The following is a 12928-nucleotide window of genomic DNA, read 5'->3' on the forward strand; positions in this document are numbered from 1 at the left end:
CATATTTTCCCAAGGTCCTCTCTATCAGCAGCATTCGTCTCAGGAGTAGGATTTCAGTCCTTATCGTTGTCGCTATTGCTAAGACTGTTCTCTTCTTTATCGTCTTCGCATGGCATTGTATTAAAAGCCTTCGGGTCCATCAGGAAACATAAAGAAAGTGTCTGTTAGCTAACAAATAACATGATTTCTTGATGTTCCATGACAGTGCCGGTTGCAAGGAAATTGCCTTGAAACGATTCCTTATAGCCAGCTGATGCTATAATGCTACATACCGTTCCCAACATAATTCAGCCACCAATACTGCAACACCATTTTTCTTTTCTTTTTTTTTTTACAAAACAAAGCTGTTATGTAGAAGCAAATGAAATGAAATGCATTTTTGTTTGCTACCATTAGCTTACCACATTTCTCTGATGATGATGAAAGTCAAGTCACAATGAATGGGACTCATACAGCGTTTCCTCCGTTAAGGACCAACCTGTAGAACTTCATTTCTCAGGAGCGAGATTGCTGAATGTTCTTATGTGGCTGCTGGACACCAATGAATATTGCCTGAAATCAGCGCATTGTTGTTCATGTGTTCAAGCCCAATGTCGGTCACCTTCAGTTAATTAATTCTTGGTAAAACACTGCCAATTTTCCTTTTTTATAAAAATATTTAGCTGCTGCCACTGTGGTGGCTCAGTGGTTATGGTGCTCAGCAGCTGACCCAAAAGACGCAGATTCGATCCCGGCTGTGGCAGTCAAATTTCTTTAAAAGCGAAATTCTAGAGGCCCGTGTACTGTGTGATGTTAGTGCAAGTTAAAGAACCCCAGGTGGTCGAAATTCCCAGAGCCCTTCGCTATGGCATCCGGCGTTCCTCATAGCCTGAGTCGCTTTGGGACGTTAACCATAAGCCATAAACCATTATTTAGCTTCTTTCCTGGTCTTCGTGCTTCATTAAATATACATTCAAATATACGCACAGGTGGATGCAACGGGCACTTGTTAAATAGTCGAAGTAAAAAAATATAAACCGCGTTATTTTACATAACCACAAAATATAGTGTGGCTATCGAAAAGAGAAACAGGTCTGCACCACTTCACAGATCGGTGGCCTGATGCTTGCGTCCCTAGTCTCCCTGCTAGAGAGTGTGACCGAGCGACAGCACCTTGCCCTGCCGCATTTTTTTGTGCGCTTCAATGCATGTGCATTGTGCTCCCTACAGAGTGCATAGACATGCGAGCATCCGGGAGTCCTCTTTCGTAGCGAGCGGCAGCAGCAAAACAGACGAACACCGCACATGAAATTTATCAAGCCCTTTACATGTGCACAAGAGTGAGGGCGAAATCTGTCTTCACTCCGTGCAACCGCTTCTGCTGCTAGAGCCGTGGGCTACGTATTTTTGAAAGCAATAGTGCATATTTTCTTCATTAGAATGTGAGTTTATAGATGGGGCTTGCAACATACTTTTGCTGTTCCCATGTTGATGTGTCAGTTGCTTTTTCCACAAACCCCTCTGCTCTGCCTCTATCTCTTTTTTTTTTTTTTTTTTCAGATCATTATCCTTGATATTATTGATGTTGTTCCGGAACCTGGTCAGCCACTGACAAAAAATAAAATAAAGATTGTGTACAGCAAGGAACAGAAAGGGCCTGTGACTGCCTTGTCACAAGTGGTGGGCTTCCTCCTGAGTGCCATTGGTCAGAAGGTGAGGGAGCACATAACCACTATGTAACCATAAGCACTGTAACCTGCTACACCGGTTACAGTGCTGTGCCGAAAAAACCGCTCACCTAGCTCAAAAAGGCTATTTTAAAAAATTGCTGGACATCTTAGGTTCAACACCCGGTATGTAAAGTCTCCTGTAGCCGGTGTCAGTACTGCATGCTAAACAGAGATAAGTATTTTGTGGTTTTCTGTTGCTGTGTAGCGTATGTAATTGACAATTATGAATTGTCCTGCTACATGTGTAGTGTGTTGAGCCTGAGCTTAGAGAAAGAAATTATATATGCATTATAAATATACAAAGCTGCTTACTTTTGTGGCTGCAGTTTAATTGGTAGTTTATTATTTTTTATGTAGTACTAGTTATTTGTGATACACACTGAAGATGTTTTAACTGAGAGTGAGTGCTGATGGCAGTGAGCAAAGTGTGATAATATTGGCTCGTGGCCTTAGCTACACTCGACACCACATTGTGATGTGCTGGGGAAATTTGCATGTATTCGTAGTTTAAGGTGGGGGATGTGAGAGTATACATGGAGCTTGTGTGTTTGAGGCTATTTTCAGAAATGTGCACACTTCCCCTACAGTGCCTCATACACGTAAGCACCACATTCTCAGTGCTACTTTAGTTGTTTTGATAGGACCCGAACCAAAAATAGAGGCAGGTAGGCGAGTTGGAATGGTGATGTGTTTAACTGGCAGCACAAAAAAGTGTGAAGGCAGAGTGAAAGGGAGGCAGGGAGGCCTTTCCTGGAACTGTGACAGCGGACCAAACGAAGGTTTAAAACCTTGTTCCCATCGTGTCTCCCCATAAGAAGAAGCCAAGCTTGCCCCGAAATGCCTGGTTCATAATAAACTAGAATATATTATAGCGGCATGACCGAGAGGGCGCTCCTGGCTATCCGGCAGCCCCTTACGCTCTGGAAAGCCGCTAGAAGCACTGCTGCTCTCTTTCATACTGCAGCATGGCCGGCTGGGCATTCCAGGGCAAGGATAGGCAATCATCATTACTGAATGCTTTAGCCTGTTGTAATTGTGTTGTGACAGTGTACTTGATGTTCTGGGCCACATTAAGAGAAAGCAGACGATTGAGCTTGGATGCCAAGGTGACTGTGAGCAAGTTGTGACTGGGGTAACTGCATTTTATGTTGCAACACGCCCACATTTTTTTTTTTTCACAAAAAGTGTAGTACCAACAGGCGTAAAGGTGCAAAGAAATTGAGCAGATGTTAAACACTGCCCAGTGCACTTTGAATAAACTAGACTTCGGCCCCGCTTTTATATCTCTGATTTCTTGGTCAAGCAGCTGCCTATCATGTATAGAGCACTGTATTTATACTGAACTGTGTGTGAAAAAACTGCAGGACAATTGGACATCTGGTGCGACAACTCTGCGAAAGCAGTTGAATTTACCCTCGATAATTAGTTTTAAGCTTTTACTTTAATGAATGCTTCTACTGTAAGCTGAGGCTAACATGCGACCGAAATTATCTGAAGGGTGAAAGTGGGCGGCAGTTGATCAAGGGTGGCAATAGGTCGATGGACATCCCTCTGGCTGTAGGGGCTGCCCACCCTTGTGGCTGGCTGGTGGTGGTTCTGGAGGGCAGCTGGCTTTCCTACTGCATCTTTGAATTCGATTCAGCCATCGCTTTTTCATTCTGCTGCTGTGTATGCTTCGTGGAGGGTGGAGGCAGATGTGTGTTCATGGGTGTATACTTCTGGAGGAGGAAGGTAGGCAGGGCAGGGCATTGAGTTCTGGTTTTCAGTGGGTGGGCAGGCAGCCCCTATAGCTGGGTTTGGGTTGGTAGTGAGGTGAATGGTGCTTCTGGAGGGTGAAGGTGGAGGGTGGAGGCTCCTCGCTAGGACTGGAGGGTTCACTTGAACAGCCGTCAGATTGCCGGGGTGGTGGGAGAAGTGATGCCAGCTCTGCTTTTGTAGTAAAAGGCCCTACATTCGGGAAGACAGTCTGCCTGAATCAACAGGCATAAATTTTAATATCTAGAAAAGCACAGAAAGCATTGTTTAAAGTTCTGTGCATCATTTTTAATCAGTCTGTATGAAGTTGAAGGGGCTGGAACGCTTATATCTGCAGTTCAACCCAACTGAAATGAACATGCGTGTCTTTAAACACTTTGACTAACTGCCTGTCAAGAATGTTTACTGGTTTTCGTGAGGACATTGTTAAAGGACACAGGCACAGGTTTTGCAAAATCTGTCATGCATTGCCCGCATATGTCTATGGACAGCTTGTACTTTCTCAGCACAGTGTATTTAAGTGGCCGATTCTCATAGAATTGAAAAGGAGAATGCACTTTTTTCTAGCTCCAGCTGGTGAATGGATACGCAGTTGAAGATGCGTATAGTGCGATGTTTGGGCTTGAACTGATTTACTGGCACATTCAGTTCCAGAAGTGTGAAAATAATGAATATTCATACATGGAAGATGGAAGTGTTTAGATAGAAGCATTATTTGGTATCTACAATTATTGCATGCTGAAAAGTCCCAGAAACCATAGGCCACTGCACCACAGCAGTAGGAAAAAGTACAGTGGAGCCATCTCATGGCATCCATGAAAAAACGGTCCACCTGCATGGAGTCGTTTATGCCACTAGAATATATTCTAGTTCACTCTAGCCTGGTTTCTCTTCACAAGACTTTGGGTCGTGTGATAAAAGTGTTCACTTCTGCTGTGGTTATTGCTTCTTGCTGATTACATTCCAGTGCTGGCCCATTGTACAGGCAGGCATTGATTCCTTAAATTGAGCAAAGCTGTCCTCATATTTTTTACCCCCTTTCTTTTGTACATCTGGGATGAAAAACAGTTTGAAAAGTGCATCTCTCACTACCCTTTCACTGCTTGTTCACAACCACTGCTGGGTTTCTTCATATGGCATTTTGTGCAACATTTCAACAAATTGATCAGTGTTGCCCTCATTGGAGTTTAATTCATAAGAAGTTTATGGATTTCTTTGTTCATCAGATAGTGCATGGTCATGCTGGCTTTTTCAGTCATATGAAGGAGCAGAACACACATAGTCCCCCAGCTGAGGATGAATACACGTGCTTCATGTGTTGTCAAAGCAGTAACTTTCATGCTAATAGCAGGCTCTTTTGAAATTTTCTAATGGTCCTGAAGCTTCTACGTAATACTGTTTCATAGCTTTTTACATAGCCTGTAATGGCTGTGTCGTGGCATCGTGTTCATTAGTTGGTGCGGCCATCTATTTGGCAAAATTTCGTTATCATTCACTCATACGTGGCACTAGGCAGACCCACTGGCCATGGTATTCTTTGGCATCTTTTCAAAGGCATGCAAATGCCCTGAAAAACTATAGACATTATGTCTGAATTAGCATTTTCTTTTTTTTTTTTGTAAAAAGATTTTTGCTTTTCTACATGATAGTATTTCATTGTGTGCCTACTTTTATTAAACTTGACTTGGTGCTTCTTGTAGTGGCTGGTTCTGTACCTATGTGAAGCCGCATGGAAAGCTTTATAACCACTAAGAAACATCATCAAAGGACCCTGCTAATACATGACCTCTGTAGACATGGCATAACATCTGGGAAGTTCTTCTTAACTTGAGTTCATGCAAAAGCAGCCAGGGAGTACTTGAAATGCATACATGTGGATATGGTGAGGTCGCACTTGAGTCACACGAGGCATTGGAGTAAAAGGGTTAAACTTCAGCTTCAATGGCTCACTCAGGTGACGAACTTTCCAATGTCACAGACTTTTAGTTTGTTATTTAATTGTGAAATTCAAAGGAGTAGGGAAGACTGTAGCTTTCTTGGGCACAAGTTTTAAGTTCCAGTATTATGTATGTCTCTTGGCTAACTTTTGCTCTGACTTGTTTTTGAATTTGGGTGACATTGCTTGTTGCAGATATACATATGGCAGCTGAAAGACAATGAGCTGGTTGGAGTGGCATTCATTGATACACAGATCTACATCCACTCTGTGGTGACGGTAAAGAACCTGATTCTAGTAGGGGATGTCTTCAAATCTGTTTCACTACTGAGGTACCAAGAAGCATCTAGAACACTGTCTCTTGTTAGCAGGGTAAGCTTTCTTTTTTTATGCATTCCATGAAACAAAGCATAGAGCAGTATTGAGTGAGCATGTGCTCTCTCAGCTGCTTTCAACAATCGAGATTGGTGTTTGGCAAGAAATTTTGGCTAATGCTAGTATGAGGAAGCTTGTAGTTATTTATTGATGGCTTTGTAATGTATTTTGGAAGACTTCAGGCTACTACTATTGCTTTAAATAATGAAGGTAGGCATGTGTGAATATTGAATTTTCAGTTCAAAGTGAATAGGTATTTTTTTTCAAATTGTTTCGAAGCGAAGCGAATATTTTCAAATCGAAGTGAATAGTTTGCGACTCGAAATGCAGTAATAAAAAAAAAAAGAGGTATTTCATTAGAGCTGAATAGCATATGCTGTAAGATGTGTTTTGTAGGATTTACTAAGGCAGCTGAAATAAAAAAAAGATACAAAATAAATTAAATGCTTTACAACTCGCATTAGGCACAGACAGCAGCAATCTAAGTACACTAAGCATCATAGTCTCAAGTCGTTACCATGAGATTCTTAACATGCTGCTTATTTTAAATATAACAGTTGCTGGCAGATTTTTTGAACACACCGCATCTGATGCCGCAATTTCTCCAACCTCATCCGCATGGCATGCAGTCACGTGACCGCACCACTAGCACACGTTAGAAGTGTCACACGGTGCGCCGCCATATACCAATCAAAGGACGGGGCACCCGCGATTTCAGGGTGGGTCCTAGCATAGACCAACCTCGCAACATTTAGCGTTTCGCTGCTCCGGAGCGTAGCATGTCGTCGGCGTGGGCCAGTTCGAGGCACGAGAAGATGCGAGCACACCTCCTTGCACCGGCAGAAGTGCCGCTGCATAAAGGTGCAAGGTGAACCTATCTTTGGTGAGCAGGTGTAAAATGAACTCTTTCTGAGGCAAGTACTTTCATCTAAACATGCGAAAAGTAAGCAGAGAAAAAGGAGAGTGCTCTTCGAAAACTGATCAAAACGCTTCGCTGTGCTGGCTTTCTGACCGTGATGCCTAAAATAACTGGCATTTCACCTCTCATCAAATTTCAACTGCCAGAGGGTGTAAACAGTAAGGTATTGCCTGCTTCAAAGTTGGTTTTCAGCGACTCTGCAACTACGAAAGCCAATACCATTGGAATGCTTGCCTTGGTCATGTTTGTAATTCTGCATTCGTTTTTGTCATCTTCGTCTTTCGGGCCTTCGATGCAGCTGGTGCAGTGTAGTTCCTGTCGCGGTGGGTTCGCTTTCACATCTGGGTTTTGTCCCATCAGGTGTGTCCACCAAATCATGCAGCTGTTGAAGGCAGAGTTTGTTGACACGGCCACTGCGCCAAATGCACAACGTGCCCCACGTGAACCGACGTGTAGAGCAATGCGATCATGCAGAAGTTTCAGAGCGTACATAAGGCCATCGGCTGCTTCATCCAGTAGCTTATTTTCCTTAATTCTCAAATTTTGAAATACTTCAAAATTATTATAGGTTTCTGAATATTGCTATTTGCTTTTGAAGCCCAAATCGAATATCGCATTAGTCACTTCGATATTTGAAGCATTTGAATATTCGCACAACCCTAAATAAAAGCATAAAATAGCACATGGCAGGGGTGTGATTTCTGTGTTTAAAACAGCTGCAATGTGTTGTGCCATGAGTTGCATGATTTCGCGGTGGCTCAGCAGTTATGGCGCACGGCTGTTTACCCGAAAGACGCTAGTTCGATCTTAGCCACGGTGGTTGAATTTCAATGAAGACAAAAGTCTAGAAGCCCGTGTACTGTGCGATGTCTGTGCATGTTAAAGAACCCCAGGTGGTCGAAATTTCCAGAGCCCTTCACTACGGCGTCCCTCATAGCGTGAGTCACTTTGGGACATTAAACCCCCATAAACCATTAACCGATTTTCGCCCAGTCTGCCTTAAACCACAACATTTTGTTCGCACAGTTTTAAAATATGAACATTAGCAGGACAAGAAATGACAGTGCAGTTAGATAATGCACAATCCTTCTTACAAACTGTGTAACCCCTTTTAGAGAGTTAGCTCATCTTAGCTTTTGCCCTAGTTTTACGGGGACGACGGCAGCATTTGCAAATGCTAGTTTACAGTGCCAGCGCTCTCTGAGTACACAGGACGCTACAAAACCATGCCATGGCACCAGAGCTAATTTGCTTTGCTGCATGCAGAGGACGCCACAAAACCATGTCATGGTGCACGGCACCACTTCTCTTTCCTGACACAGGTTGTGTCCTGTGCTTCTTGTAGGACAATTAAACACACCTTGAAGGACGAGTCTAAAAATGGACAAAAACCTAGGAGCTGAATGTCTGAACAGTTTTTTGTTTTCACGCTGCAGCTAATCTTCAAACATTTGTGCTACAGACTCGTAACCGTCGTGTGAGTTTTATACGCCCAGAACCTTGGTCATGATGCAAAATGAGAAAAATGAAAGGAAAGGGTTCAGTAACGTGAAGAGAAAAAAAGCATTGTCATTTTCTCTTGGTTTTTGCCTCCCTCTTAGTTTAGTTTAATCTTTTTCCTCTCTCTTCTCTCAAGATTCAAGAAACAGTTGTAAGTTTGCATATCTTCTGACTGTATTGTCATTTCTTGTCTTATAAATCTCATGGTTCGATGCCCCAGTATTGGCACTAAGTTTAATGCCGTCACTGTGAATGTGCACAGGCCAGCTTTTTTTGTTGACTATGATTGACTTTGTCTGTGATTTCCCAACTTTCATTGAACCTATTCATGTCTCTTCTCTACTGTTGTTCTGACCTCCTCTTTTTCTACAAATAAAATAAAAGGAAGGCTGCCTGTCTGAACAAAAACAGGCCTAATAAAAACGAAAGCAACCTGCACTGAAGCTTCACATACTGACGGCAGTGCCATTATACATTGCCTGACGAGTGGAGAGGACAGCCTTGGGCAGAATACACAGCTGTTTTTCATTGCCACCACTCATCATGTAGCTCGAGGCATGAGAATTTTTGCTCTGCTGAGACCACGTGGAGTGCCGGTTTATATGGCGCAGCCGCTAGGCATGCACCATGGTATGGAACATTGTGAATTTGGCCAGCTTCTCTCGTTTTGTAGATTGTTATCTTATTTTTGTTGCAACCCACAAGGCTGCGGCTGGCACCTTTGGCAAAACAGCAACCACAGCACCATCTGAGTCCTGCAGGTTGTTTGTAACTGCCGGCGGCACCTTATTGCATTTAGCAGGCAGAAAATCTTGGTACTGTTTACTTTCCACACTAAAGCACTATGGCAGAGTTACTCAAAGGGGACACTGAGGAAAACCTCGCAGGATTTTTGTTCTAAGTAAAATGTGATAGCTGGGCTTTTTGTGACTCTATTGGCATTTGTTCAGCGGAAAAAGATGTCTCCAAGGCTAAGAAATTTGGAGTGTAAGTGCAGTTGTTTTTTCCCAACACTCTGATTCAGGCTCGTGTCATTCGTGATGACGTCAAGTGTCATGGGTTTGCTGTGTTTAGTTTTGCACACTTAGTTGTCTTAGTTGTTGTTTTTCTCATTCTTGTGCAATAAAGGTTATGGTTATTGGGGTTTCATGTCCCAAAGCAACTCAGGCTATGAGGGACACCGTAGTGAAGGGCTCCGGAAATTTCGACCGCCTGGGGATCTTTAACATGCACTGACATCGCACAGCACACGGGCCTCTAGAATTTCGCCTCCATCGAAATTCACCCCCCAGGGCCGGGATCGAACCCGTGTCTTTCGGGTCAGCAGCCAAGCGCCGTAACCACTGAGCCACCGTGGCGGGTCTTGTGCAATAAAAGTGTACTGGCTGCAGCAAAGCAAACGCTATTTTTATATTTGTGCTAAAGGTGCGTGAATATCAAATTTTTGGTTGCGAGGCGAATAGGCATAATAAAATTGATTGCAAATTTGCAAACAGTTGTTTCTGGCCATCATCATAATTTTGCTATACCTGTAAGGCCTACCAGGCATCAAATAAGGGAGGGGTAATTTCATAGTAATAACAGTAATGAACTTTATTTTGTAGACTAATACCTAGTTTCCAGTTCTTTAGATAATTGCATCCAGTGCAGTGAAAAAGCCTGCTATCGCATTTTTATGTAATGATTACATGAAAGAGCACTGATTGCTGTCGTGAAGCATTGTAAGGTGACCAGATACCTCATTACTGGAGGATTGCCATCAGCGGTCGGTTAATGGCTAGGCAAGGCAGTGCTGGCAAAACACAAGATGGCTCACGAAGTGTACAGAAGGGCAACAGCCTGAACTGCAGTGCGAGCGGAACCGTCCCTTCCATGCTCTCTCGGGATGCCTGGAGACAAAGCAACGCAGCATTCGTGACCACACGCAGCCTGCTGAGCCGCTTCTGTGTGCACCATGCCTCTAAGCGTAATGATCTAAAACGAGGAGACCGTTGCCAGTCAGGTTTACCACCAATTGTCAACTGCATTGTGGCATGATGCAGTGACATACCACTTGGTGCAGCACTTCATTTTCCAACCCGCAAGCACGCAGCATCCATGCCGCGGCGGCTCTCGATGGCCGTCAGTGCACTGACCTAGCATGCAGAATGCAAGACCTAGCATTACCGTGTGCGGGCTTTTGCCACGTGCTGGCAGTCGATTCTGTACGAAACGAGCAAGTTAATTCATGTGACATATGAAAGGTACTGGCATTTGGGAACATTGTGATGTTTCGCCACGAGTTCAGACAAACAGGAATTTTCTGAATGTTCAGGAGGTTTGAATAGTTTTAATACTGAAAGTGCAGTTCGATTCGAATAGCAAATACTATTCGCACACCCCTAATTTGTGCATGTCATTCATTGTTTTCTCTTCTAAGCAACACAAAATCTCCCTGACGTCACAGGCGGGGCACCGTGGCTCTGAAAGTGGCTGGTGGTGACGATTCCAGTCTTTCATTTCTCACTCTTTTTCTAGCTCATGAGAGTCGCATTTCTGTAAAAGTAACTTTTTTGTCATGGAAAGTATGTAATCTTTGTTATTCAGACGTTGCAGTCTACCTTCATAGGCCAGGTTGAGTTTGTCCTCAGTGTCTCTACAACATGTGCGTGATGGTGGCAGAATGCCATACATCTTGCATTTATACACCTCTTAAAGAGCAAGAGTTTATGCCATCTTTGCATTCAGCTCACATCTTTCACATTACTTCGTACTCATGAAACAAGCAAACCCCTTTTGTGAATCTTGTACAAATCTGTTTGTAGCAAACTACATTTTATTTCATGAAAAACCTCAAGAAACGGAAGAAAAAAACATTTCACGCAATAATTTTAACGAACACATTCCTTTCCACAAGAAAATGCACCTATGTGTGTTCAGATTCTTGAAAGTAGCTAATGTTTGAATTGCTTTGGATGGTGAACAGCACGAAAAATTCGAGGGCAGAGATAGGCAACACACGACAAAACACCGCATAACATTCTAAAATGTTTAATTCCTTTAGTGCAGAAAAACAACGCTGTGTTTGACTCATGGCTGCCTTAGATGCTTATGCACTGTAAAGCCCAACACAACGCACGGAAGTGGTTTTCTTGTTTATTACGCTGATGCTTGTGTGTCCTGTGTCTTGCTCATGTTACTTGTTCCCCTATCATTTTTATGTGTTTTAGGATGTGAGACCTATGGAAGTTTATGCTGTGGAGTTCTTCATAGACAGCACTCAAATGAGCTTCCTGGGTGAGTAACAAATCAGATTACTATAGCGCTGCTTTCAGTTCATGCGATGAAATGAGTGCAAGAGGAGTCTGACAAAACTGTTCGTTAGAAAAATAAAAAGCTCATGTTATATCATTAATGTCAAACCAACACATGAGCAAGAAAACGTTACCGCCAAAACAAGATCACAAAAAACAAAAATATTGGCAGCTGGAGAAGAAATATATGCAGGACCTATTGACAGTTCCATGCAGTGGTCTTCGTGCCATCAGAACGAAAATGAAATGCACTAATAGTCAGTCTACCTCAAGTAAAATCTTATTTTGTTTCTCCCATTTCAGCTGTGTTGTTCGCATTTCATTCATCGCTGATAATACATGTGATTTTATCTGTAAACTGCTCAGTGGATTATCTTTTTTCTTCCCCACCACTTAATCCATACTCATGGCATTTACATTAAGAAGGGCTGGTTGCCACTGTTTTGACGTGAATGGTGGTGTAGCATAGCCTCTGCGATGAGCTCCCAAAAATTGGTGTTGATGCACGCATTTCACTTGCAAAATTTGCCGGTGATGGCCACACCTGTATTTAATTTTGTGGTCTTTCCTAGCTATAAAAACTTCGTTATCGATGAGAGTGGCCTCTGTGTAATTAGAACTCGGTACCCTATGAATACAGGCCCACTTCTGTTTGTCCTTAGTGCCTTTTAACATGATCAAACAGTCATCTCCAAATGGAGGGAAGCTGTGAAACTGCTTGGAACTTTTGCATCGTGCTACTGGTAACTCTGGTGCTCACCCAAAGCTCACTGGTGAACACAAGCCTAAAGCTCAGTGAAAATCATGCTGCATTTAACTCCCTTTGAAATGAGCAGTTGTGCTGAATTCTCTGGCTAACAAGTTCAACAGTTCAGGGACTGCTGCTTAGTTACCCATAGGCACGTACCATTCAGCTTGTCCATGCTGCTTAACGTGCAGTTGTGCATTGCCTCAGGAGAGCTTGATTGAGAGGGTTGGTGTGTAGAGATGGTCTTTCAACCTGCTGAAGCAGTGTTGTTTTGTGAGTGGCCTTGCGTGTGACGTAATTATGTAGTGGTGCCATATCACCATCATCGGTGCCACGCTCCCTTGCTCGTGGCACGTGCCTGCGCCAGCTTCTTGATCTGTGCCTTGATCTGTGTGGAATTAAGGCAGTTGTGATATAGCACTCTGCCTGTCTGCCTCATCTGTCAATGCACCCTGTGTAGCTTTTAGGACACAATTCTCGTCTCTTACAGTTAGGTGTAGAGTGAAAGTTTGTTAATTCAAAAATTCGGATAATTCAAACTGTCGGGGTGGTCTTGGCCAGTGCTCATGCAAGTCTATGTCATTGCACGCTTGGCTAATTGGATGCTACAGATCTCGCACCAGTTAATTGGTATGGCCCCCCAAAAGGAGGCCGTGTCCAGGTATGACGAACGCGGCAAGCGATCGACCAAAT

General features: G+C 43.3%; 1 protein-coding gene across 2 annotated transcripts in view; it reads left to right on the forward strand.

Moving 5' to 3' along the window:
* Positions 1–12928, forward strand: part of Cpsf160 (cleavage and polyadenylation specificity factor subunit 1) — an 89499-nt gene that overhangs the window by 72134 nt on the left and 4437 nt on the right. For both annotated transcript variants that reach the window (XM_089579877.1, XM_089579878.1), the window contains 3 exons: positions 1540–1692; positions 5596–5772; positions 11404–11470. In XM_089579877.1, the coding sequence (XP_089436003.1) occupies positions 1540–1692; positions 5596–5772; positions 11404–11470 (397 nt within the window). The remainder of the gene's footprint in view (positions 1–1539; positions 1693–5595; positions 5773–11403; positions 11471–12928) is intronic.

Source organism: Amblyomma mixtum, chromosome 3, assembly GCF_055824585.1.
Source record: "Amblyomma mixtum isolate Tamu chromosome 3, ASM5582458v1, whole genome shotgun sequence".
NCBI classification, from domain to species: domain Eukaryota; kingdom Metazoa; phylum Arthropoda; class Arachnida; order Ixodida; family Ixodidae; genus Amblyomma; species Amblyomma mixtum.